The sequence below is a fragment of the Perognathus longimembris genome, chromosome 19 (assembly GCF_023159225.1).
Source record: "Perognathus longimembris pacificus isolate PPM17 chromosome 19, ASM2315922v1, whole genome shotgun sequence".
NCBI classification, from domain to species: Eukaryota; Metazoa; Chordata; class Mammalia; order Rodentia; family Heteromyidae; genus Perognathus; species Perognathus longimembris.
Genome location: NC_063179.1, coordinates 39922463 through 39948831, shown reverse-complemented (window position 1 = coordinate 39948831; position 26369 = coordinate 39922463). Strand labels below are relative to the sequence as shown.

At 35.3% G+C, this 26369-nt stretch overlaps 1 protein-coding gene across 3 annotated transcripts in view; it reads left to right on the top strand.

Moving 5' to 3' along the window:
- Positions 1-26369, top strand: part of Adamts6 (ADAM metallopeptidase with thrombospondin type 1 motif 6) — a 217360-nt gene that overhangs the window by 92695 nt on the left and 98296 nt on the right. For all 3 annotated transcript variants that reach the window (XR_007214095.1, XM_048368168.1, XM_048368166.1), the window contains 3 exons: positions 127-273; positions 8186-8327; positions 21996-22103. Coding sequence is in view for 2 of the 3 variants with exons in the window: in XM_048368168.1 (XP_048224125.1) it covers positions 127-273; positions 8186-8327; positions 21996-22103 (397 nt within the window). In the remaining variant the exon portion in view is untranslated. The remainder of the gene's footprint in view (positions 1-126; positions 274-8185; positions 8328-21995; positions 22104-26369) is intronic.

Genomic DNA, 26369 nt, shown 5'->3' with positions numbered 1-26369 from the left:
TTTTGATGCTAGCCATAACAGCAATAAACAGCCAAATAAGGAAATAAAAGTTATGTGGGGGTTGTTTGTTTTATTTTTCTTATTTTTTTGTTTTTTGTTTCTCATGTTTCTTCCTCATTAAAACAGTTTTGGTATGAACCATGATGGAATTGGAAATTCTTGTGGGACCAAAGGTCATGAAGCAGCAAAACTTATGGCAGCTCACATTACTGCAAATACCAATCCTTTTTCCTGGTCTGCCTGCAGTCGAGACTATATAACCAGCTTTCTAGAGTAAGTAATCTCTGGAGAGTGATGATAAATTGCTCTAGAAGTAAGCCACTGGTAGAAGCATAATATATAGTGCTTCAACTTTGCATAATGATTAACTTTTATAGAGCCCAGTTATATTTCAGGCTGATCCCAACATGCTTTAGCATATCATTATGGAAAATTATTTTAGTTCGTACTCAGATAACTTATTGAATAAACAAGAGGAAGTGGAGGAAACATGTATGCAGGATTGATGATATGAATAATGAGGATTTTTCAATAAATGGGAAGCAATTTCAGAAAACAAATTACACAGAAACATAATTAAATAGCAAATAAGCCAAACTTTAACTCAAATGCTTTAAATTTGATGGTACATTTAATCATGTTGGTTAAAAACTGGGTTCTGTAAGATGCCAAAGTATCTAATAGTAACAAACAACAACAGCAAAGCCAAATGACTCTTTGAGGAGAAAACGAAAGTTTGGGAACTCCTTTCCTAGTTCTCCGATGTATATTTCAAAAACTTGGTTAAATGTGATGATGAGATATAAATGAGAGCAGGCATGACTGTAATGAGCACAGATATTGCTCTGTTTAGGAAAAATGATATTCTTGCACATCTATCTACATAGAACTTCTGAATTGGACTTTAGAAACTGACAGACTTTGGTCTTACTAATTGTGTGAGCTTGGGCATATTATTCAACCTTTTTAATCCTTAGTATCCTAGGGTTTTAAGTAAACTTAAAATAATGCTTACATCATTTTATGTTATGTATATAATTATGTATACTGCTGTAATATGTTTATGTAACACACTCTATAGGCATTCCTTAAGATGCTAGTCATGACTATTTAATGTAAGTTCAAGGTTTCCTTGCTTTATCATTTCATTATTTCTTTGCACTGCTTTGTGTTATTTTTTCTTAGATAAGAAAAGTTAAATATTCCTGAAAAAAAATGAAGCATACAAAACACAGGGAGGTCTGGGGATATGGCCTAGTGGTAGAGTGCTCGCCTAGTTTACCTGAAGGCCTTGGTTCGATTCCTCAGCACTACATATATAGAAAAAGCCGGAAATGGCACTGTGGCTCAAGTGGCAGAGTACTAGCCTTGAGCAAAAAGAGGCCAGGGGCAGTGCTCAGGCCCTGAGTTCAAGGCCCAAGACTGGCAAGAAAAAAAAAAAAAAAGAAAGAAAACTTGAAACTTTAGGTGGCTTGTACATGATAATATTATTCACTAAAATTTTCCTTCTTATGTATGAATAGCCAGATCATATATTCTGAAAACTTATAATCAGAATTTCAAAAGGTCTCAATCAGCAGATTTGAAATTAACTTAGCACAGAATTTTACTCAAATTAAAAATATAAATTTTAAATAGTCTCTTGCAATAATAGAGTTGAAAGATTTGGAAATTCATTTCAGAGTATACTTCTGAATATCATAGAACCACAACTTTTAATATTAATGACAGAAAATTATAACACTATTTCTAGTGCTAAATTGGATGGACTACAATGAAAAATAGTCCTTTGTGAGAATTTTGTCAATATCTTTTGGTAGTCGGTAATATAAAGCATGAGTATTGTCATTTTATAAGATGGTTTAAATGAAATAATTTTCCTAAATTTTAAATATTATTGATCCTGTATCCACAGATATCAAACAACACCTGAAATTTCTCTATTGAGTTGACTCACATTTTTATGGTAGTTTTTAATCTCTATCATCAGAAAGATGAATTATATTATGCTCAGGTTTCCTATGTATGTACTGTCAATGGCAACCGTTCTCTTGCTTATTAAAGTACAATTTCCTTTTCTCTTGTGTCCTGTTTCTGTCTCACAGGTGTGTATTGCTCATTAGCACCATCCCCGTATACTAAGTACAAGGCCAGAGTCTAATACTCTCATGCTGTAAACATTAGCATGTTGTACATATTATTTTTATATTAAATGTACATAGATGGCCGAGTGATGGTGCTCACACCTGAAATTCTAGCTACTAGGAGGCTGAGGTGTGAGGATCGAAAGTTGAAGCCAGCTGGGGCAAGAAAATCCTTGAGACTGTTATCTCCAAACAACCACCAAAAAGGTGGAGCTGTGGTTTGAATGTTAGAGTGCTAGCCTTGAACAGAAAAGCTCAGGGACAGCACTTAGGCCCTGAGTTCAAGCCTCAGTCCTGGCACAAACACACAGACACACACACAGACACACACACATACACAGACACACACACAGTATATACATGCATACATACATCTGTACATGAACCAATTTTGATTTTTTTGCTAGGTCTTCTATAGTTGAAACCATATTGTAGGTGCTAAGACACTACAAAAAGGAATCTCTGAATTTTTGGTAAAGTACAGTTAAGAAATCACCTCTGTTTTAAAAAATATATATAAATTATTACTAGTTGCAATGAGGTGCTTCATTGAGCCAAATTAATGCAAACAGCATTATTTAATCCTTATTGCTATTCTACATTTTGTATATGTAATCATGATTAGCATTGATGGGGTTCTAATGGGTTTATTCACACTGTATCTCATGGAATTCCTCATGGGAATGCATACAAAAATGAAGCCATGAATAAAACAATGCGTATGAAAGAAAATGGATAGAGACTCATGGGGAAAAAACTGGTATTCCTCCCTTCTTTAGTAATTTGCTAAACAAATATGATTATAATCTGTCTAAACCATGAAAATATTCAAACACAAGGCCCTTGAGAAAGGTCAGCTCACTGGAGCACAAAGACAATACTAAGTTTCTCAATTCATTTTTCCCCTTTATCGATGCAATGCACTTAATTGCTTTAACAGTTAGAGGTGATTTTTTTGAAAAGCCAGTGAGATTCTGATCAAGGATTAAAGTTCCATTTATATTTTGTAGTTGGAACAAAAAGGTTCATAGTACTATTTTAGCTTATCTGCTCAAGAAAAAGAAATCTTGAAAGATGAATTGTTCAGGAACTGCAGCCTAGCCAACAAAATGCATACCTTTCTCTACTTAGTGACTTGTATAGGCCAAAGACGACGGTGGATTTTAACAATGAGCTTTCTATGATTTATAAAGATTCACTCCTATGTTCAACTGAAAAAAAATGTCCATGGCCTTTAAATGCCAGTAAAATACAAAGTCTCTCATGTCATTCTGAAACACTAGGTGCTACTGATCGATCAGGAGATGGTGTTTACCAACTCCCAATATTTTTTTTCAGATTTCTTATACTCGGTGATTCAATAAGTGGTTCATGAATCGCCCAGAAGCCGTCCTGATTAAATAATAAAGAACCCATTTCCGTTAAAATGGACGTGTTATTCCAGCTTGTGATGTTTTCCGACGACGGCTTTGCAGGTAGTGTCCTTCCTATCTGCCTGCGGGACTTATTTATTTATTCATTTATTCACTTAGAAAGTAGAGAAAGCTGAACCTGGTATTATGGCTCACATTCACTGATGACGATGGGCGAATTTACCAGGCAGTAGAAGGCAGTTAGCAGTAACTTAGACCAGGTGTTCAGACATTCCCCACCACCTACCAGTAGTACAGAGTAATTGCGTAACATTTCTAAAAATAAAATTATGGGGGCTCTGTGAACCAACTCGCGTGAAGTTAAAATCTGTTAAACGGTTGAAATATAAAACATCCATAGCAAACTTTCCTGCAATTCCAAGTTAAATACAGAGTAGTCATTTCCAGGGAGTATGAAAACTGAATGTTAGAGCTTAGATGTGAACTAGGAAGAAAAGTAAGAGTAGAGTTATAAGAGAAATAATAGAGGATGGACAAAATGACCAACACACACACTGTCCTCTCTAGAAATTCCTTTGAAGGTCAACATCAATCCATTAGGTTGAAAACAGTGTTTGTAGATGGGACCTTTCTAACACATGTATCCAACAAGCAGTGTGGCTTGACAAGGTTTTCTTCTTTCCATTTATCTGACTGACACATTTTGGGAACCTTGCCCTAACTGTATATATAATATTATATTTATATATATTTGATAAGTCATAATTGCATGTGGAAGAGGATAGGGGAAGCCACTTTAAGTACAAAATTGAAGCCTCCTATTAGGGTTAAAGAAAACAGTTCATACAATATAATACATTTAGGTTTACATTTGCCTAAGTGCATTATTACACGAGAACATAGGTCCAAGCCCAATGGCTTGTTATAGATGATATCAGCTTCATTCATTTTATTTAATTTATGTTTGTATTATGTCTGAATTACTTGTAGAGAAAAGACAAGGAGCATTGATAGTTGGCTTTTTGTTAAGGGACTGTGAAATAATGACTGTTAAACTATGAACAGTTGTATGAAAAGATTGCTAGTCAGATTGATTCCCTATAATATAGACAAGACATTGTTTCTCTACTTTATAGTCTGATTGTTTTAGTAAAAATGAACTTAACTCTTGATTAGAATTCTGGAAAGAAAGCCAGTAAGACTTACTTTACATAAGGATCCATAAATTTTAGTTGAAGAGCTTGCTCATGTTCCTAATTTCAACTTTTTAGACCATATAAATAAAATACCTCTAAGTTAGAAGTAAAAGACATAAAATGTGATTATCCTATCATCCTGCAAAGATTTCTGGAAATGTAAATATACTTTATTGTGAATTACATAGTGAAGGAAGAAGTATATTCTTAAACTTATACTTTTTTTTACTTATTTCAGAAACATAGACAAAAACAGAGCCTATAAACTTAATAATTATAGGTGCATTGTAGATGTTGACTAAAGTTCAGTTTTTTTTTCTTAAAAATAAAAAGAGAAAAGCCCTTCTAGAGTTCCATGTCAGTCTCTCAGACCCATGTTCTTTATCTTTTGTATTTACATCTGTGTATCTCAGAATGATGATTGATAACTTGAAGGCATGAGTTTCCCAAATTAGTATTTCTAACATTTAATTAATGATGATTGTGATCTATAGACTTTACTTACTTGATAGTTACAGGAAAAGTACTAGGAAAGTGATACACCAATTTTAATATGTAAAAAAGCATTTTTATTGTTTAACCTCAGTTAAGCATTAACATATGAAAATTATTCCTTTCCTCAAACATACTAATTGGGATTTCATTATAGTTCTGAATATGATTGCTAAGAAAAATTATACCATACATACATTAAGGATGTGTAGAAAGCCAGGTGTTGATGGCTTGTGCTTGTACTCCTAGCTATTCAGGTGGCTGAGATCTGAGGATGGTTCAAAGACAGCAAGGCAGGAAAGGCCATGAGACTCTTATTTCCAATTAACCTCCAGTAAACTGGAAGTGGCATTGTGGCTCAAAGTGGTAGAGTGCTAACCTTGAACAAAAGAGCTCAGACCCCAAGTTCAAGTCCCCCAGGAAAAAAATGTGTAGAAATAATTTTAATCAGACATGAAATATTTCCAACACCTTACTTGTAGGATTCTTGACTTAAAAAGCCTTGCTAATTTGTACAACATAGCTAAGGATATTTCAAAAGGTGTTTAATGGGATAATGTCCCTAAATACAGGTTCATTTTTAGGAGGACCATATGGTTTGCTTTTATATTTTATTTCATATGCTGTATTACTCTACTGGAGGAAAAAGAACAAAACTTGTTTAGCTATTTCTACCACATTTATGCAAAAGAAATAGATGCTTTTGAACTATGGAAATGAAATTACATTTGTGATAAACCTGAGAATTGATTTGGCCCCAGGTGCCCAGATTCATGGCATTCTCTCTAGTCTGAAAGTTCTTGCAATGATCATCTGATTTTTTTTTTAAAAGAACATTAGCCATGATTAGAAGACTATTAATACATTGAAATAAGAATGTTAATTGGAGTAATTATTCTTGCTTCCTTCTGACTTATGCCAATTTTTGCCATCAGGAAAGAATTATTTTCTTAGTATATCTTGCTTTGGATTCTCCTTTGGGGTCTGTATAATTCTTTATCCAAATGTTTAGTCTCATTTTCTGTATCCCTGAATTTTATTATATTTAAAAATGTAATAGATTCTGAATTGGTACTCTTATGTGAATATATTCTATCCTTTTTTTATTATGCTATTGGTAAGTATTTATTTCCTATAAGATACTGAACTTAGATTCTTTTGTACACATTCTGAGTACTTTCTATTTATTTATAATGGAATTTAAACTTATTATTATATATTTGACTCCTTTCACAAACATATTTATAGCTTTATTATTATAGTTTTATGGAAAGAAAACTGATATTTTAGAAGGCAAATTTGGGAGATGACAATTTATTCAATTATTTCACACATATTTCACCTTATTATTACAATGATCTTTTTTTCTTCATATGTTACTCAAATATGACCTCTTTGTCATTAACCTTAAAATACCATTTTAAATTTACTAATAGATTTGCATTTGCTGAACGTTTACAGAAAAATGACTGGTTATTTTTAAAAGTCATGTATAAATAATTTAAGTGATGAGGCAGATCAACTGTTGAAACTGTCATAAAAATGAAATAAGTGTTCTGTCATGAAAACAGAATAGCTGGGTAAACAGCTGTTCTCTGTTAGCTATCATGAGTGGTGACGACTGAAATGATTGTAACAGCCAGTAGTAAAATCCATCTATATGGGCATGATATCTAAGTATCCCATCTAAACATTTTATTGAATATTCTCTTTAAAAATTAGTTAAGAGGGGCATAAATAAAAGAAAAATAGTATAAAGAAAACATTATTACATCTCTTCAGTCTTTCTAATCTATCTAACTTTTGGAATAATATGATTCTATTTTTTAAAGCTATTATTTGCTGCAATACAAATATTTTTGTATAACAAGTAAATGTTTATACTTAAGAATATGATAAATGCTGTGAATATGAAATAAGTGAATATGAAACTGTTGTTATACATGATTTTTTCTTACCTATCTATAAATGAAAAAATTTACTGTTCTAAAAAACAGTTGAGGAACTTTTACTTGTGAAATTATTTTCCTTTGGCAAAGTGGATGGAAAAGATTTTGGAAAAAAAAACACAAGTGCTGGCACAATGGACAAGAATGTTGGAAAAAATTTTTAAATGTTGGCATAGGGATTCTTAAAAATTCTAACTTACACGTGAAATGAAAGTAAAAAAGCATCTGTCCTATTTTATACACACTGACTAAATAAAAATGAACAATTATATTTAGCAGAGTTTAAAGCTCTTTAAGCTAAGGTTTTCTGTCTGGCTTTTAGTGATTTTATAAGTTATTTGTTCCACTGAATTAAAATATTATGTTTGAATACAGGCATATTTGCAAAGCAGAAATTATAGAGAGAAGAACATTCTCTATTCCAATTCTGATGACCTTAGATGAAATATGGAATCTTTTGAAAGATTAAGCATCCTAATATAGTTGAGAGAAGAATCTTGGATCTTAGCCTGTCATTTAGTCCATTTATTAGTGAAGTACTTCAAGTACTCACTGACATGAGTTACCACAGGCCTTTTGTTCTGACCAAGGTGAAGGTATATAAATTAGACGTTTAAGGATTACAAGTACAATTATTTTTCAAAAATGTTCCACATTTCATGTTTTTAATTCTACTACCAGATGTGGCTATATTTTCAATGAAAATAAACAAGAGGCTTAGAGCAATGTGAAGATCCATTTTGATTTCTCTAGAAATTAGTGCGAACCAGTGTTTGAAAGCCCAACATGAGTTCTTTCAGATTGTGGTCTGAGATGCGTTTGTTGTCTTGGGACTGGAAAACAAATGATCTGGAGCTTTTATTTGAGCTTCAGTAAAGCTACTTTGTTTTGCCACATGATTACTTATTGATACAAGCTATTGTTTTCTTGCAACGTATTATTAAAACAAAGATCTCAAGACATGGTTTCATTATTGTGACAGAAGTAGTCCACAGAATACCTAATTTCCTTTGATCCTTTATGTTGAACAGTTCAGGCCGTGGTACTTGCCTTGATAATGAGCCTCCCAAGCGTGACTTTCTTTATCCAGCTGTGGCCCCAGGTCAGGTGTACGACGCCGATGAGCAATGCCGTTTCCAGTACGGAGCAACATCCCGCCAATGTAAATATGGGGTAAGAGGCCTTCATCCTTACGTTTAGTCATTGATATGTGGTCTTTTATGACACAGATGTGTACATGGAATTATGGTTGAGCTCGGATTGTTTTCAGTGATGTGACTGATTTAAATAGACTTTTTGACACTGCCTTTTATGCTATCATTTCATATCACACCTATTTTTAAATATTTGACCATTGCAAGATTAAATGAGTTTCAATGTTTTGGGGGAGGGATGCAAGTTGAATTTGAATAGGTTCTTATGTTTGGTGTTTTTTTTTTTTTTTTTTAATCTTTATGTTGCCAGTTCTCTCTTTTGAAGTGATGGGTTTTAAGTCTTGCCCACTCCCCATTTCTGATACGCTCATAATTAGGGTAAAGGGCATTTTTCACTGGCTACGTTCCTTTGCTCGAATCCATAGTAGCTAGGACAGAGTCACTGCAGGTTGTGCCATCCACATTCCAACACCACCACCAAGCAGGAACAACATGACACTGACTCCTTTAGTGAACAAGGAAAACTTGTGGAAAAAGGATGGAAGCATTACAACTGATTCTTCACCTCTGCCTAGAGACACCACAGTGTCTATATTAGAACACATATGAAAATTCTTTTAAGTTTCACATGGAAAGATTTCAGTGTCTAGTGGAGGGAACTCATTGTATCCGTGTCTAGTGAAGGGAACTCATCGTAGGTATGTAAGTTAAGTATGTGGAATAAAGCTAAAATAAGATTTTAAAAATGCCAAATTGTGTGCCCCAAATTTTCAGGTTAAAATACAAGTCCCAAGCTTCAGTTTTTTGTTGTTGTTTCTGTGTCAGTCCTGGGACTTGAACTCAGGGCCTAGGTGCTGTTCCTGACCTCTTTTGCTCAAGGCTAATGTTCTACCACTTGAGCCACAACTCCACTTCCTGGCGGATGTAAAGTTTAAATGTTTCCTAAATAAATTAAACACAGCAAAAATAAGAATTAAGTTTTAAAGTTTGAATAATATCCTCATTGTACTGTATCAGTTACTCTCCTGGGCACAGTAAAAAGGAAGTGATTTTGTAAATATCTCCCGGGTGAAAAGTTTATTATTACTTTTGGTAGGCTTTGACAGTACGTTTTGTGCATTAGGTTTTTAAAGATGGCATGTGAGTATCTGAATATGTGAGCCATGAATAAAACTTTCATCTTTCCTTTCTCTTTATAATCTTTTATTCTTATTTCCATATGGTGTTAGTTTCTTTTATTCTAGATTGTTCTCCCAAAAAAGGACAACTAAACTTTAATTACTTGAAATTCTTAATAAGATAATATTAGAAATGTTTGCTATATAATCTTTATAGCTCTCATTTCTTTATTGGCAAGTGAAATGGTTAATGTATGTTTTTTTGCCTACTGGAAATTGAGATTTAAATCCACCTTTAATTTTCCACATTAGATGATTTATGTTTTTCTGATTTGTAGGATCTGTAGATAGTGTTTTTTTGTTGAATAAATTAGTTTAAAAACTACTTGATTCCTGACTTTAGGTAAATTTCTCATTCATTTTAGAGTGACTAGACATGAGATAATCTAATTACAAAATTGTATTTTCATTAATTCTGCTTTGAGATGTTTCTATGTGTTATAGTTCTAAAGACATATGGAACATATATAAACTAACACTGAGAAGCTTGGTAGAGACACTAGAATCTTGCAAGCTTATGCAGCTTCTTATGTTTTTTTTTTTTCTTCTCAAATTTTTATTATCAAACTGACGTACAGAGAGGTTACAGTATCATACGTTGGGCATTGGATACATTTCTTGTACTGTTTGTTTTATCTTGAATCCTTTCATGTTTTGATGTCTTCTGCAAAATGATGGTTTCTCGAGACCTATGTGTTATTAAAATTCTTACATTTTAAGATTTTCTATAAATTTTCTTGCTGCTCTTCCTTCCCTTCTGCCTTTCTTCCTGACCTCTTTCCCCTCCTCCTCCTCCCTCTCCCCCCTCCCCTTCCCCCTCCCCCTTGCCCTCTCCTCTTTCCTACTGGTGCTAGAACGGATGCTTATTTTTTCCTTCATTGCCAACTGCAGCACGACTTGCTTACCTGATTGGATTTCCATAATCAAAGCTACAATGGTTTTCTAAAGTCGTATTTAGAATTGTTTGAAACATTAAGGGTTTGCCAGATTAAAAAAGAATGTAAGTTTAGGGCTTAGGAAATTGAAAAGGCAAAAAAAAAATATTGTTGTTTTTTGTTGCTTTTTTGTTTTTTGGTACAAGTTGAGCATGTGAGCATGATTGTAAGGAATGCTCACTGGGCACCAATCGTTCACATCTGTAACCCTCGCTACTCAGAAGATCTGGAAGAATGCAGTTCCAAGCAAGCCCAGGCCAAAAAAAATCTTTGAGATTCCATCTCCAACTATCTAGCAAAATGCCAGATTCGAGGCATGACTGGAGTGGTGGATTGCAAGCTGTCAGCAAGCAAGCTGAGCAAGAGCATGAAGTTCTATGGTTTGATCATCGTGTGGTTATTGCTGGCTTACTTCTAGGTTTATGACATATATTGCCTGATTTGTACTGCAGTCATAGTGAGTGGGACAATCTATGTACATGTGAGTTATACTGAAACAATTTTCTATTTTATCTTACTTGGAGCAACATTTTCCACAATTAATTCTTGTATATAGTCTAGTTTTATTTTCCCAATATTCTTAAATTCTAGTAGGACAGAAAGAAAAGTATAGTGACTGTAACAATAAAGAAGAGAACAGTATGGCACATCATGCAAAGTAATTTAGTTCTATGATGTAGTAATCTGTAAATGATTCATAGTCATTGGAAATTGCATAATATCTTTTTTTTCCCCTGAGATTCTTCCAACCATATTGTTGAAACTCATAATTCCTTTATATTTTACACATTGGAAAAACTAAGCATAAAGGAACACAATTTTGCTCACTTTACAGTCAAAATATATAGATATAAATCGGCTAGTTCTATTTCTTCTAGGTATAGTTATTATGCTACTAAAATGAAGACAGCAGCTATATTTTGCTCCAAAGACACACGTTTAGTTTTCATCAGAAAGATATCACTTACTTTTATTACTAAAAACAAACCCTTCATATTGTTCTGGTCCCTTTTGGGGGGAGGTGATCATGAGAGCTGCTCCAGACGAATCTGAGTGTAAGATTTCAGTCCTGTCCTGTCCTGTCCCCGCTCCCCCTCCCTTAGGTAGACTTTCTTGCATACAAGGCAGGAGCTTTATCACGTGAGCCATGGCCACTATCAGACGGAGATCCTACTACCTCTGGCTTCTGGTGTAGCTAGGATTACTAGTGTATTCTACTATGCCTGCCTCGCAGATTGGGGTAGGGGTGTGGCTTTTTGTAGTAGCTGGCCTGGAACTAAGTCATTTTTTCTGATCTCTGCCTTCTAAATAACCACTGTGGTAAGTGATTTCTTTTATATGAGATGTATTGCTATACTAAAAAAAAGTTAGGAATTCTTAATAATTAAATATAAACAGTGTGCCAATCCAGATCCTTAAGAGATTATCCTTAATATCTGCTATGTTAGCAAGCTTTGGGTGCTTCCCGGAAGAAAATACATTCTAAGTCAAATAGCAGTATCAGTGTGTGAAGGGAGTATTTCTTTGACCGGTTAGAGGAGTAAATGTGTTCCTGTAAAGCTCTGTTGAGTGTATCGCTTCACTTTTCTCCCAGTTTTGATTAATTTTCTTTCTTATTGGAAAGAATAATAAGAACTAGATCCGCAAAAAGCGTACTGCAGTAAGAGTGAGTTTGAACTTAAAAAGGAATTAACTTATGAGCTTCTATAAGGTAGGGACTGTGAGAGTCCTTTGACTGCTTTCCAAAAAGCACCAATTAATGCAGGGCTTTCCCAGGCTTAGTTCGTTATTGATCCATTCTGCCACTTTAAATCATATCCCATACCTTATTTTCAAATGAACTTAATAACTTAGGTTAACAATATCTAGTATATAATTTACTATTAACCATCAAGAGATCGTTCATCTAGAGGCAAATTTTAGCCAGTTAAATTTTAGAGACATCATAGCTTGGTTTAATTTATGGGAACTGTTTAATTTTATGTGAATTTGTCACTGTGTACACAGATTTGAGTTATCACATAAATGCATAGTATGTTATACAGTTAGTACCTATCTCGGTGTGCAATTGAATCCTTTTTTTCAAATAGGTAATATGTTCTGTAAATGAGAATATATTTTAGTACATAATTTCACAGTGCAACAGGATATTTTTGACAGAATAAAAAATACCTGTTCACCGTTCACTATTACCTTTCATGTCAAATTTGATGTCAGTAGATTTTATTCATATTTTGGGATACCTTTTCCCTTTGATAACAACCTAGTTTGGTTATAAACTTCAGATAACAAGAACATATGACTAGCATGGAAATTAGATTTCAGTTGCTTGGCATATGGGTATTCAATAAATGTTCCCATTTGTCTATCAATATCTGCCATCTTTTGTATCATTTCTGAATAGTTGATATGTGGTTTTGCTTTAGGAAAATATGAGCCTTCTGTATTTTGGGAAGAGTCACATATTGACAGAACTCATCATTTACATCTGACATAAGTGTAGGTTCTCTGCATATAGGCCTCCAAGTTACTCATTTTCACGTTATATTATTCATTTCCTTTCCAGCATTTATTAAAAGTCATAATCACTTTGCATACTTGATCACCAGTTATCTACTTAACTAACTAAACAGAGGAGGCCTTCCTTCAAGTTACACATGTAGGTACATGCATAATTTCTTGCAATAGTTTGTCCTTAATATATATGCCCTTCTAACATATTATATATTTTCATCTTAATCATTGCCACCTTCTTTACTAGAATCTATTTTTCCTGGAGTCAGAGATTTTGCTTTTAATATTTACTGCCCTATCTTTAGTTAAGAATAGTTCTCTGCCTTCTGGTAGGTGTTCAGTAAATCTTTGTCGGCTGAGTGATTGGTCATTGTAATGACAAGGTTATTTACTTAGGGAGAGAGATTTCATCAGACTTGCTCATGATTATTTGCACAGTGGATAGCTCCATGTCTTGCTCATTTAGTTGTTCCATAAATATTTGTTGAATAGATGAGTGAGAAGAATTGCTGGTGAAGAGCTGTGTCTTCACTCATCTGGGTGAAGACTCTCCTATTGTGTGCTCAAAGTTCTGAGAGGGGGACTGTGCGCTTTAAGACTTCTAAACAGCATGCACAGAAGAAAGAGGAAGCCAAATCTCACCCTACTTTATATGTTTCGGGAATGTCGTTTTAGCTTTCCCTACAACTGTGGTTCCTTAGCGGGTGAAGAATGCATCCCCAATGATAAAAAAGAACTAAAGTAAAAGAACATTTTTTTTTTGTTGTTTGTTTGAAGAGTAATGAGAAACTGAACTTTTGAAGTGTTTTTAATAAAGGAGACCAACCAGGAGAGATTACAGATTTGCAGAAAATGACACCATTTTTATGGCACATTGTATCTTAGGGAACAAATACAGTTCTGTAAGATGGAAAAAGTGTATTAGAAAACTAAAAACTCAGGGCCTGTGAGTGCTCGGCAAGTGCTGTGCTCCCGAGCCATGCCCGCAGCCTTTTCTTTTTCATAGTCCGTTTCTCCTAACACACACTATACAGAACTCAAAATGGTTGTCACTGATGGCATTCCATTGTGGCAACACCTATACTTTTCTAGGTGAATGTTTTCATTCTTTTTAAATTGCCCATGTCTATGAGACACAATTAATAAAGATGTTTATATATAAGGCCCCATGATTTTGACTTTTTGATGGCAAAAACCCAGTATTATGATGGAAAAAGAAAAGAACATATAACATAAAAAGATGACGTAGCCTTGGAAACTTTAAGATTTCTCATTAATTTTGAGCCTTTCCAGAAGAAATTCATTTGTGGCAAGGGCTTTTTACTTGCACATCAAAATAAAGTATTTAAATTTGTCTCCTTTTGTACCTTAATGAAATGACTAAATGACAGAACAAAATTTACAAAAGTTTAGGCACCATATTTGTTTCATACTTGAAAGGATGAGAGATTTTAAGAAATCTAATCTTGGAGGGCTAGGAATATGGCTTGGTGGTAGATTGCCTAACATGCATGAAGCCCTGGGTTCGATTTCTCAGTACCACAAAAAGAGAAAAAGCCAGAAGTGGTGCTGTGGCTCAAGTGGTAGAGTGTTAGTCTTAAGCAAAAGAAGCTCAGGAACAGTGCCCAGACTGAGTTCAGGCAAAAAAAGAAAAAAGAAAAACATCTTATCTTGGAAATGCAATATCAGATTGTATGAATTTATAGCAGGAAAAAGTTTCCTATATAGGTACTTTGTTTATAGTTAGTGAAGTCTACTGAAATCTTCACATTTTCTCATCTGTCTACCCAGTAGAACAGTATATCATAAAAAATTTATATTTCAGGCTATCTGCTTTTATTTCAAGGTCGTATGTTGGAAATGAACTTTACAATTTGGAAGGGGATTGTGGGGGGATAGTAGTAGAAAAATGAGAGAAGGGGTAAAAATGTTTGGCAAGAAATATACTCACCACTTTATGTATGCAACAATAACCCCTCTGTACATCACCTTGACAATTAAATTAAGAAAAAATAAAATAGATACAAAAATGTACACATAAAGCCAAAATATGGAATAGTATCTATATGGAATATGTCTTTGTAAGTCACAGGCAATACTAGAGACCAGTGGTTCTCTCATTGGAATATGCTCCCTCTGGAGAGTATGTCACAAAACTGATGTGTTTTGCTTCTACTACTACTACAGATTTTTTTTTTTTTTTGGTCAGTTGTGGGGCTTGGACTCAGGGCCTGGGCTTTTTGCTCAAGATTAGCACTCCACCACTTTGAGCCACAGTTCCACTTCCAGTTTTTGAGTGGCTAATTGGAGATAAGATTACAGACATGAGCCTCCGGCGCATGGCCTTACTACGTATTTTTGATGTATTCATGTTTGTTTATTTATTTACTTATTGGTGTTGGTAAAGGGGCTAGAATTCAAGGCCTTGCACTAAGCCTCTAGGTCCAGCCTTTTGCTGCTGAGAGATAAGAGTCTCAAGGATTTCTCTGTCTCGGCTTGCTTTGAACCATGGTCTTCAGATCACAGTCTCTTTCATGGCTAGGACAGTATGGCCTTTTAATCCCTTTTGGTTATTCTTTTATTCCCACCAGTTAACTAAGATTCAAGTCATTGTTTTATTATTAAGAATTATTCATATAATTGTACATTGATTAGGTTTTTTTGTGCTTTTAGAGTATTCCCTACTTAGACTATTTTTGGTCAAGATATACAAATAAGTTGGAGGTTGAGTGAAATCTTGAGAAGTACATTGTGGAACCATTTAAATGAGTTTGAGTAGCTTAAATTGAGTAGCTTCATTTAAATGAAATGAGTTTGAGTAGCTTGTTTGTTTTGTTTTGTCTTAAGATTTTAGAACATTTACTTGAGTTTGAATGATGGTGGCAAATTTTTACCACAAGCATTAAAAAACCCACAATAATCATTCTTTTTTTTTTTTTTTACAATGGGAAGGACAAATTTCAAGTTATTAAATATAACAGAAAAATTGTAGAATCATTTGCCTTAAATATCTTGAGGTAGCATAAATATTTTCCAGTGTAATTTGACATAGGTTAGGGAATAAAAGAAGTATTCCCTTGCCATCTCTATATATTTAGCAGGCATGTATGTGATAGGAGAGTGTTTTCATTTTTACTTTTCCTGGGTTCCAAGGCAAAATCTTAAGACCACAATCCCAAGTATGCGTAAAGGTCCGTAGGTTGTTTTTTTTGACTAGTCCTGCAGCTTGAACTCAGGGTGTGGCCCTTCCAGGCTAGCCCTCTACCATTTGAGCTACTGTGTACTGTGCTACTTCTCACTTTCGTTTTTTCTTTTTCTCTTTATGTCCTACTTAGGAATCAAACCCAGGGTTTTATGCATGCTAGGCAAGCACTCTACCACTAACCCACATTCCCAGTCCCCAAGGTCAGTAATTTTTAACCTGGGTTTGCTTCTTAGATTTTCTTTTTCTTTCTTTTTGAACCATTTAATCATGTTTGGAATTTCTTCCAATTGGTCTTCCCTTATTAAGCCAAATTTCTAAGTCAGGGTTTTTGTTGTTCCTTTGTGTTTCTAGATTCTCTTGCATGTTTACTTACATAATAAATAAGCAAACTCTTCAAGGCAAAAAGAAGGATCTATTGCCCTCTTTGGAAGCTCTCAGGCACCTGGAGTCGGCCCATGAGGTCACCATACGTTGTTGCATGTTCAGTTTTCCTTTTGCAATCAAAGGTTAAATCACTTTTCTCCTCGCGGATGCTCCTGCCTGACCTCTTCGGGGCTCTGTTGGTCATGGAGACCCTGAAGGGCAAGCAGCTGTTGAGACTGCTACTGATAGGGAAACAGCACTTCCTCGGCAAGGATGGACGCCCTCAGGATGCAAAATGGCATAAGGAGTCTCCCAAGAGATACCATTGTCTCTTTGTATGTTGCCTTACTTCCTTTCATACTAATTATAAAATAATGTTGTACTTTTATGATCCCCTTCCCCTCTTTTATAAAGTGGTCATTTTAATACTGTCTACAGAAATCAAAGAGATTTGCTTCCCACTTTTTAGTTTCTCCTAACATGTAATTACTTGAAAAAGATGGAAGTGACAATCTAATTTCTCATGTCATTATACTGAATTTAATTATACTGAGAGGGTCTTTGTAAAATAGTCAATTATTCAATTTTTCTTTTATCCTCCCTTCATTGTATTTCTCGAATCCTCTTTTCTTATCCCATTTTCTAAACATATATGATGGGCTTCATTGTACTCTCTTCATGTAGATGGGTGTAATACACTGAGAGCCTCTGTATTTCACCCTCCTATATCTTCTCTTGTGTGTGTGTGTGTGTGTGCTTGTGACCACGCCAGTCCTGGGGCTTGAACTCTGGGACTGGGCACTGTCCCTGAGCTTTTGTACTCAAGGCTGGTGCTCTACTACTTGAGCCCCAGCTCCACTCTGACTTTTTTTTTTTGAGGGTTAATTGGAGATAAGAGTCTCATCAACTTTTCTGAACCTGTTAGCTTTGAACCATGATCCTCAGATCTCAGCCTCCTGAGTAGTTAGGATTACAGGTGTGAGCCACTGGCATCTGGCCCTATGGTTTCTTTTTATCTTCCTCCTGCTCATCCCTACCCCAGAAGTCCCCTTTTATGTTCATGTCCACTTCTTCCTCCTCCTCTCCCTCCTCCTCCTCCTCCTCTCCTCCTTCTTCTCCCTCTTCCTCTTCCTCTTCTTCATTTTAGGCTTAGATTCCACATATGAGTGAAAACATGGGACATTTGACTTATAGTTTGGCTTATTTTGCTCACCATGATGATCTCTAGTTCCATCAATTTGCCTGAAAACAACAAGATTTTGTTCTTCTTTATGGTTGAATGGTATATCATGAAGCATAGATACCACTTGGTATTCATTAGTTTTTGGTGCCTGGCCGGATCCCACAGCTTGATTATTATACATAGTACTGCACTAAACATGAATGTACAGGGATTGGACTTGTGTGTGGATTTACATGCTTTTGCATATATGCCAAAGAGTGCTATTGTAGAGTGGTAACAGGTCTAATTTAGCTTTTGGATGTATACTGATTTCCATAGAAGTGGCACGAGATAATTCCTTTCCCTGTGTCCTTGTCAGCATTTGGTTAGTTTTCATTCCAGCCATTCTGACTAAGATGAAATGGAATCTCAATGTAGTTTTGATTGGCATTTCCTTTATGGCCAATAATGCTGTATACCTTCTCATATAGACTTCTGAGAACTAACTTATTTGCCTATTTATTAATTAGGTTATATATTCTTTAGTTGCTTGACTTTTTGAGGTGTTTGTGTATTCTAGATATTAATCTTTGATTTTGTGAATAGATGGCAAAGATTTTCTCCTATTTGGTGGATCGCCTATCATTCTACTGATGATTTAGTTTGAATGATGATGATGAAGAATTGTTTTAGTTTGATACAGGCCCATTTGTCAATTCTTGCTCCTAATTACTGAACAATTGGAGTCCTGTTTTAGAAATGTTGGCCTAAAGTTATATCTTCGATCATTTTCCTTGTGTTTCTCTGTAGTAGTTTCAAAGTCTTAAGTCTTTGCTTAAGATCTTTTTTTTTTTTTTGGCCAGTCCTGGGCCTTGGACTCAGGGCCTGAGCACTGTCCCTGGCTTCTTTTTTGCTCAAGGCTAGCACTCTGCCACCTGAGCCACAGCGCCCCTTCTGGCCGTTTTCCGTATATGTGATGCTGGGGAATCGAACCGAGAGCTTCATGTGTTAGGAGGCAAGCACTCTTGCCACTAGGCCATATTCCCAGCCCCGCTTAAGATCTTTGATACAGACAGGTGCTTGTGGCTCAGGCCTGTAATCTCTAGCTATTCAGAAAGCTGACATCTGGAGAATCTTAGCAGAAAAGTCTGCCAATATGCTATCTCTGAAATAACCAGCAAAAAGCTGGACTAGATACGTGGCTCAAGCGGTACAATACCCTCTGAGCAGACAAGCCAGTGAGTACCAGCTCTGAGTTCAAACCTTGATACTAGGGAAGAAATATCTGTGATACATTTTGCATTAGTCTTTGTACAAGGTGAGAGTATTAGAGGTTTTTTTTTTGTTGTTGTTGTTGTTTGTTTTGGCATGTGGATAATCAATTTTCACAGCACCATTTACGGAAGAGTGTGTTTTCTTTAAGGTATGTTTTTGTATCTTTTGTTAAAGATCACTGGCTGTTATCTGTGTTTATGTTGGGGTCTTCTATTTTGTTCCATTGGTCTTCATGTCTGTTTTTGTGCCAGCACGTTCTTCTGATATTATGGCTCTTTAGTATAATTTGAAGTCTGGTCTACGATACCTCTAGTTTAGCCCCTTTTGCTCAGGATTGCTTAGGTTGTTTTGAGTCTTTTGTACTTCCATATGAATTTTAGGATCAAATTTTCAATTTTTGTGAGGAGTAACATTGGAATCTTGATGAGGACTGCATCGAATCTTTAGATTGCTTTCTATAGATATGTAGTGATTTTTATGATATGGATTCTGCTTATCCATCACCATGGGAAATCTTTCTATCTTTTGTGGTCTTCAATCTCTTTCTTCAAGGCTTTACAGTTAATTGTAGATGTCTTTCACATCCTTTTCTAGATGTATTTACAGCTATTTAATTTTTGATGATACTATGAATGGGATCGTTTCCCTAATTTCTTTCTACCCTTTTCATTATATACACTGTAGCCCTTAATTACACTATTTTGATCAAAGTAGCCTCAGTTGAAAGGAGTTACTTTTTGCATGTCAAGTAGATTATTTCATATTAGATAGTTGCTATAAGCCTTGGTTATCTAAATGTGTTTTTGTTATCACTTATTTTTGCTAAAGTTTTATATTGTTAGTATTTTCAAATACTAACATTCATCTGAAAAAAAATTAAGCAGACTGGAAATCTGAGCATTGATAATTACTGATATTTAAAAGCAAGATAGACAGGCCAACTTTCAATTTTGCCTAAAGGAACATTTTGTAATGACTACTATAAACTCCAGACACCAACTTTAGAACTCTTTCAGTCTCTTGTAATATAAAAAAAAATGAATGAAACAAGAAATATGCCAAGCACAGTTGGTTCATCCCTGTTATCCTATCTACTTACAGACCTTTGAATGTTGGGGTCACAATTTGAGTCCAGTTTAGGCATTTAAAAAGTGTCTACAAGAGCCATTGTCATTGTTAGTCTACCTACCAAGTTGCCTAACAAGTGGATCATACAGGCATTTGCCTGTGTAGGAAGCAAAACCCAGTCTGAAAAACAACCAGCAAAAACCAAGACTGGAAGAAAACCAGCTTAGCAAGTGTGAAACCCTGAGTTCAAACGCTAATATCACCATCGCCATCACCACCACCATCATCACCAAGACAATCCATTAAGATTGTTGAACTTAGTTTTATGGAAAATAGCAACTGTATTGACATCCTTCTTTTAATTTTTGTCATAAAAATGGACAAACTTTGATCAGAGAGCAGCACTAATCAGTGGTTCTTGTCTGACTGTGATTTTTTTTTCTTTACTTATTCTAGTTCCCAATGAGCTCTAAGTAATCATAGTATTTTTCATAGCACTTACATTATTTCTGGTGCATAGTAGAGCCTCATTCAGTCCTTTCAAATGAGTGAAGAATGTTGCAGCTCCTTTGGTACCACTAAGTAATCCTTACAGGTTAGGAGTTGACCTTATGCTATTAGAGATACCACTTTATCTGTACCCTGTCATGGAGCAGAAATGTCCTTTGCTGGGGCTATTGATAACTTCTGTCTCCTTCTTTAAACTCAGGGGCCAGCACAACACCAAATTCCTCCCAGAGAAGCTTCACAAAGTAAAATTTAAGTTACAAAGGGAATCCTAACATGGCAACAATGACTTATTATTTCATAGAGGTAATAAAACAAATCTTAATTGACACCAGAAACCATGAGTATGTGAAAGAAAGCTGTGGTGTTCTAGAACTAACCTGATGGATGGCTAGTCCAAAAAAAATCATGATTTCATTTTGCTAATTATACTCTTCACTTTTTCACACTTTTTACTTACTTGATATGAAAGACATTTGCTTGCCTTTTCTATTTCCAAGAATATTTATTTTTGATCTTGGTCACTCGTCCTAAATTGAATAACATAATTTTTCTTCCTCGAGTTGAACTTCCAATAGTAAAACCTATTTGAAAGTTCTTCAGAGCCTTTCTCTGTGACTAGTTTAACATGTTGAGTGTGTCCAAATGCACATTTCGAGTCCCATGTCCTCATAATGTCCTGTGAACAGAGAGTGCCCTAGAAAAATTTGAACTGCTAGAAACCCACTAAGGTAATAATCTCCTCTTTGATGAATAATTCTGTTTTTAAACATGCATTATTCTGTAAACACTGAGAGCTATAATGTGAATCTTGACATTAAGACTTTGAGAAAGTATCATAAGCACTTGTTACTTTTAGGTAGATTTTCAAGATAACTTTAGAAAATAAAGTGTTTAGAACCTATCTCGATCGAATGTTTGCCTGACAGATGCTATAAACATTGTCCTTTTCAATAATATGTTTCTTTGGGTCTAGCTTACTTCACTTAATATAATTTTTTCCTAATTACAAATGCTGCAATATCATTCTTTCTGATGGACACATAGAATTCCATTGTGTATATATACCACATTTTATGGCCTACATTTTTTTGTTTTTTTTTGGCCAGTCCTGGGCCTTGGACTCAGGGCCTGAGCACTGTCCCTGGCTTCTTCCCGCTCAAGGCTAGCACTCTGCCACTTGAGCCACAGCGCCGCTTCTGGCCGTTTTCTGTATATGTGGTGCTGGGGAATCGAACCTAGGGCCTCGTGTATCCGAGGCAGGCACTCTTGCCACTAGGCTATATCCCCAGCCCCCTACATTTTTTTTTTTTTTTTTTTTAAAGAACCTTCTCCAAATCCTTCTCATTGTGCTTCCACAGCAACACGAGACCTGGGATCTCTTTTGAAATCATGCTGAGTATGAGGATTTTATGTAAGAGTTGACATGGCTTTAGTCTTTCTCTATTCCTGATCAACTTGCTTTTGCCTTCTTTCCTAGGAAGTGTGTAGAGAGCTCTGGTGCCTCAGCAAAAGCAACCGTTGTGTTACCAACAGTATTCCCGCCGCTGAAGGGACATTGTGTCAAACTGGGAATATTGAGAAAGGGGTAAGCTCAAATGATTTACTATCTCTTTGACATGTAGACTAAACTAATATATTTCTGACGATCACTAAGAACTCTTGAGTTGCACTATAAAATTAATACATATTACTTAAAAAATAATGAATTTCAAGCCCAATTGTTGTTATATTGGGCAATATGTTATGTATGAATTTACAGGGAGTAACATTTTTCTATGTCAGTTTTGTATTTCTTCTATTGGTATGTATGTAAGTTATGTTTGCACCAAGAAAAGTTCAACAACAATCTCATAGTCATATTCTATAATCTAGTATTTTTACTGATAAATAATTCCTAGAAAAAGTTATGTGACCTCCAAAACAGACTTAATAGTCAAACTAAAACCACTTAGTCTTCCTTGGCCTAATTTTCAAAGTTATTATTAAGAATGGCTTAAACAGGACTAGAAATAGAAGTGAGGGATAGAGCATCTTCTTAGCATACATGAGGAGCTGGTCCCCATCCTCAGGTACACGGGGAGAAGGTAAGAATTATTCAAATAGATATGGATAGACATAATCTACACTACCAATTGTTTAGGAATTGTTATAGATGGAAATTCTAGAACTTATTACTATTGAATGAATTCATAATAATAACTACTACTTGTCATCTGTTCTTAGTTCTGATTTCTTCGCTGTTAAGTAGGCTATTTTCAACAAAGATTACTCTGAATTTCAGCTTGCAGTGGGATGTTTAAATAAAAAGAATGCAGTTTTTTTTTGGGCAGCTGTCACAGTGTATTAATCTGCGCTGACGGCTTCATCCAGGACCCACGACCCAGTGCCATACTGATAGCTTTTCCATGCTGGGTTTGGAAATGTTGGTAAATTGTTCTAAATATAAGAATTGATAGGGCTATTTTAAAAGGATTAACGGGTTTTTTTCCCCCTCCAGATTTTGTAAGTAGCCAATAAAAATACAAAAACCTTCATGAAGTACTAAAAATTCTTTATTTTTTTTTCACGAAGTAATAGAAAAATACTAGGAACCACATTCTTGCAACAACAGCGTAGGTTTATTTTGGAATCAACCAATCTTGTCAATGACAAGTAGCAATTTACATCAATTTGCAAAGAAATATACAACTGTAAGGGGGCAAAGTCGTGGTGAGAAACTGTTCATTTGTCATTGATTAATTATTATTCTTGTGATCTATTCCTGTTTTTCTAGAATAATGCTATTGCTAGGCCTGATGGTTTTTAAATTATTTTTAAGCAAAAGAATACATCTGTTTTTGAAGCCCAGGCTGAGTCTGTAACTTTGTGATACATAAACAGCGTAGCACGTGTGCATGTCAGATACAGCATGCTGAGCATGTACAAGGCCCTGGTTTGACCCAAAGCACAACAATGTAAAAATTTTAAGAGCTCTCCTAGAAGCATTCTATGAGTTATATAATCACACCAAATAATTAAATGATGAGTAGTGGCTATTTGAGAACACATGACCCCACCAATCATTTAGAAGACAAACATTTATTTAATATCCTGGTATTTGTACATTATAAAGAGGCTGTGAAATGTCATATATTACCCCTATCTGCCTATGATACCATGTTGAGAGATACTCAGACAACACTCTTAATATTAAAATTAACTATGAATTAAATGTAATTAAATATAAGTTTAACTGTAATTAAATGTAAATTTAGACAAGCAGATAGGAGAAATAAAATTATTCTTAAGAATAAATAAAATATGGGAGACACAGAGAGAGACAGAGAGAGAGAGACAGACACACAGACACACAGACACACAGACACACAGACAGGGAAACTGGGCCAAACATGATTTCTAAACATTCACATTCTTAATCTATGTTAATAGTGGTCAACTTAAAAAAATTAATTTATTTATATGTTGTCAAAGTGATACACAGGGGTTACAGTTTCATACATAGGCAGTGAGTACATTTCTTATCAAACTTGTTATCTTTTCCTTCATTTTTCTTCCACATCCCCCTCTTCCCAGTTCCCTCCCCTCCACCCCCAAGTTGTACAGTTGGTTTATAGCATATTGTCTTGTAAGTATTGCTGTTGCATTGGTTTGCCTTTTACCCCTTGTATCTCCACTTTGATGTTCCCCTTCCCTTCCTTAGTTCTGATAGACATATACACAATTCCTAGGGTACCAAAATAAGTTACAGTGATATCAGGGGTAAAACCATGGGGAAGAAAGATGAAAGAACAAAAGCATAATTTCACATGGAATGTTGAAAATAATAATAACAATGATAAACCACTTATTTTCGTAACTTGGAGTTTATTTTGCTAAGCATCATCTTATGTATTCAAATGAACTAGCTATTGAGCTATTGTGATCTTCTGCTAGGACTATCCTAGACATGTACCAACTATTACCAATGAGGAGAACCATAGAGACTATGTTTCTTTGAGTCGGGCTCACTTCACTTAATAGGATTTTTACCGGTGGTCAACTTTTTGGATCTCTAATCCTGAGATGTACAGTACTTTTGATTCCCCATGTTCCTGGGAAGAGCATTTATATTGACCTTGGACCATGATTCTCCATCTCTACCTCCCCGTTGATTTTAACTTTTCATGCTAAACGGGTTTGTTACCTGTAACAGTTTCTTATCTGAATAACATAGTAAGAAGATAGTATGGGTACAGCACTGAACTAAGAACATATGATTATGTGGCAATTGTTTCAATATTGGATTCTTTACCTGAAAGTGATAGAAAACCAATGTTCACGTATTTCGTAGAGCTTTGTGGAGATGGAATGAAATAATACCTCATGAGGTTTCTGGGGGTTTCCTCAGCATCATCATTACCTCTTATTCTCAGTTTCGAACCTGTTAGATGGTGATGGGCAGAGAAGTTTGTGGCTGACTGCCTTGAGTGACAGCAGAGGCTATCACAGAGGACAGGAATGAGTTTCTGTGTCTCAGAGACATGAATGGAACATCCACAATTTTTTTTTATCTTAAAAACGAGTTTCAAAACTACTCCCACCAGAAGAAACAAGAAGAAACCTACACCCCGTCTAGCCAACAGAATAAAACCAAAGCTGCTCATTGTTTTCTGAATAAATCTTTTTTTGAAAGGGAGGGGTTAGAAATATTGCTTGAGTGATAGCATAGACATATCCAGAGGATTGGATCCATGATGATCTCGTCAAATTCTGGCTGCAAAAGATATGGGATTCCTGCCCGGGGCACAGTTCCACAAATGTTCCATGTAAGCATGGGAATCGTTCCATGCACATTTAGCAGATGGAGTAAGAAATATGGCCAAAAAATTAAAAACTGATCTTTGCGTGAGTCCTGGGGGGTCTGACATCGCTATTACAGTCATTGGATGTTTGCCTGAATAAGGCATTCAAGGTTTGAATAAGAACCATATGCTCTGAGTGGATGTGCTCAGGGACAGTAGCATTAACCAAAGGAAGAAATTTGATGGGCCCAGACAGCGCAACTGGTACTGTGTGTCCATGGGTCAGTGTTTTACAAATCAGTCAATAGAATTTTCAGCCAGAGAACTTTCTTTGGATATAGCATCAGCAATAGCCCTTTGGCCAGGAATTAGAGGGTTGCCATATTTGATGAAATAGTAAATAAAGATTTAGATTGTAAAAGCTTTAGTAGTAGTGTTGGCATTGTTACTGAATGGGAGATTAAGGATAATCAAAACCCAATCCTTGTAGTCTCTGTTGATGACCACAAAGAAGGTTTCAAATATTTGGTATATTGCCAAAAGAGAGATATAAGGACACTGGAAGAGCCGACTTGGGCAATAGTCCAATATTTAGGGTTACATGTAAGTGACACTGATTCCCAATGTCTTCGATTGTCAAACATTGAGCTGGATTAGCCTAAGATTATCATATGCCTTTCCAAAACACTGGATTTATAATAAGACATTTGCAGACTTAGATCTTTTTTTTTCCTCTTTTTTTATTTATTTCAAATTTTTATTATCAAACTGATGTACAGAGAGGTTACAGTTTCATACGTTAGGCATTGGATACATTACGTGTACTGTTTGTTACCTCGTTCCTCATACCCCCCTCCCCCTTTCCCTTTCCCCCCATGAGGTGTTCCATTCACTTAGACCATACAGTTTTGCAAGTATTGCTTTTGTAGTTGTTTTTCTTTTTTTACCCTGAGTCTCTCAATTTTGGTATTCCCTTTCAATTTCCTACTTCTAATACCAGTATACATGGTTTCCAATATACTCATGTTACAGAGATAGTGTAGGTACAACCACAGGAAGGTGATACAAGA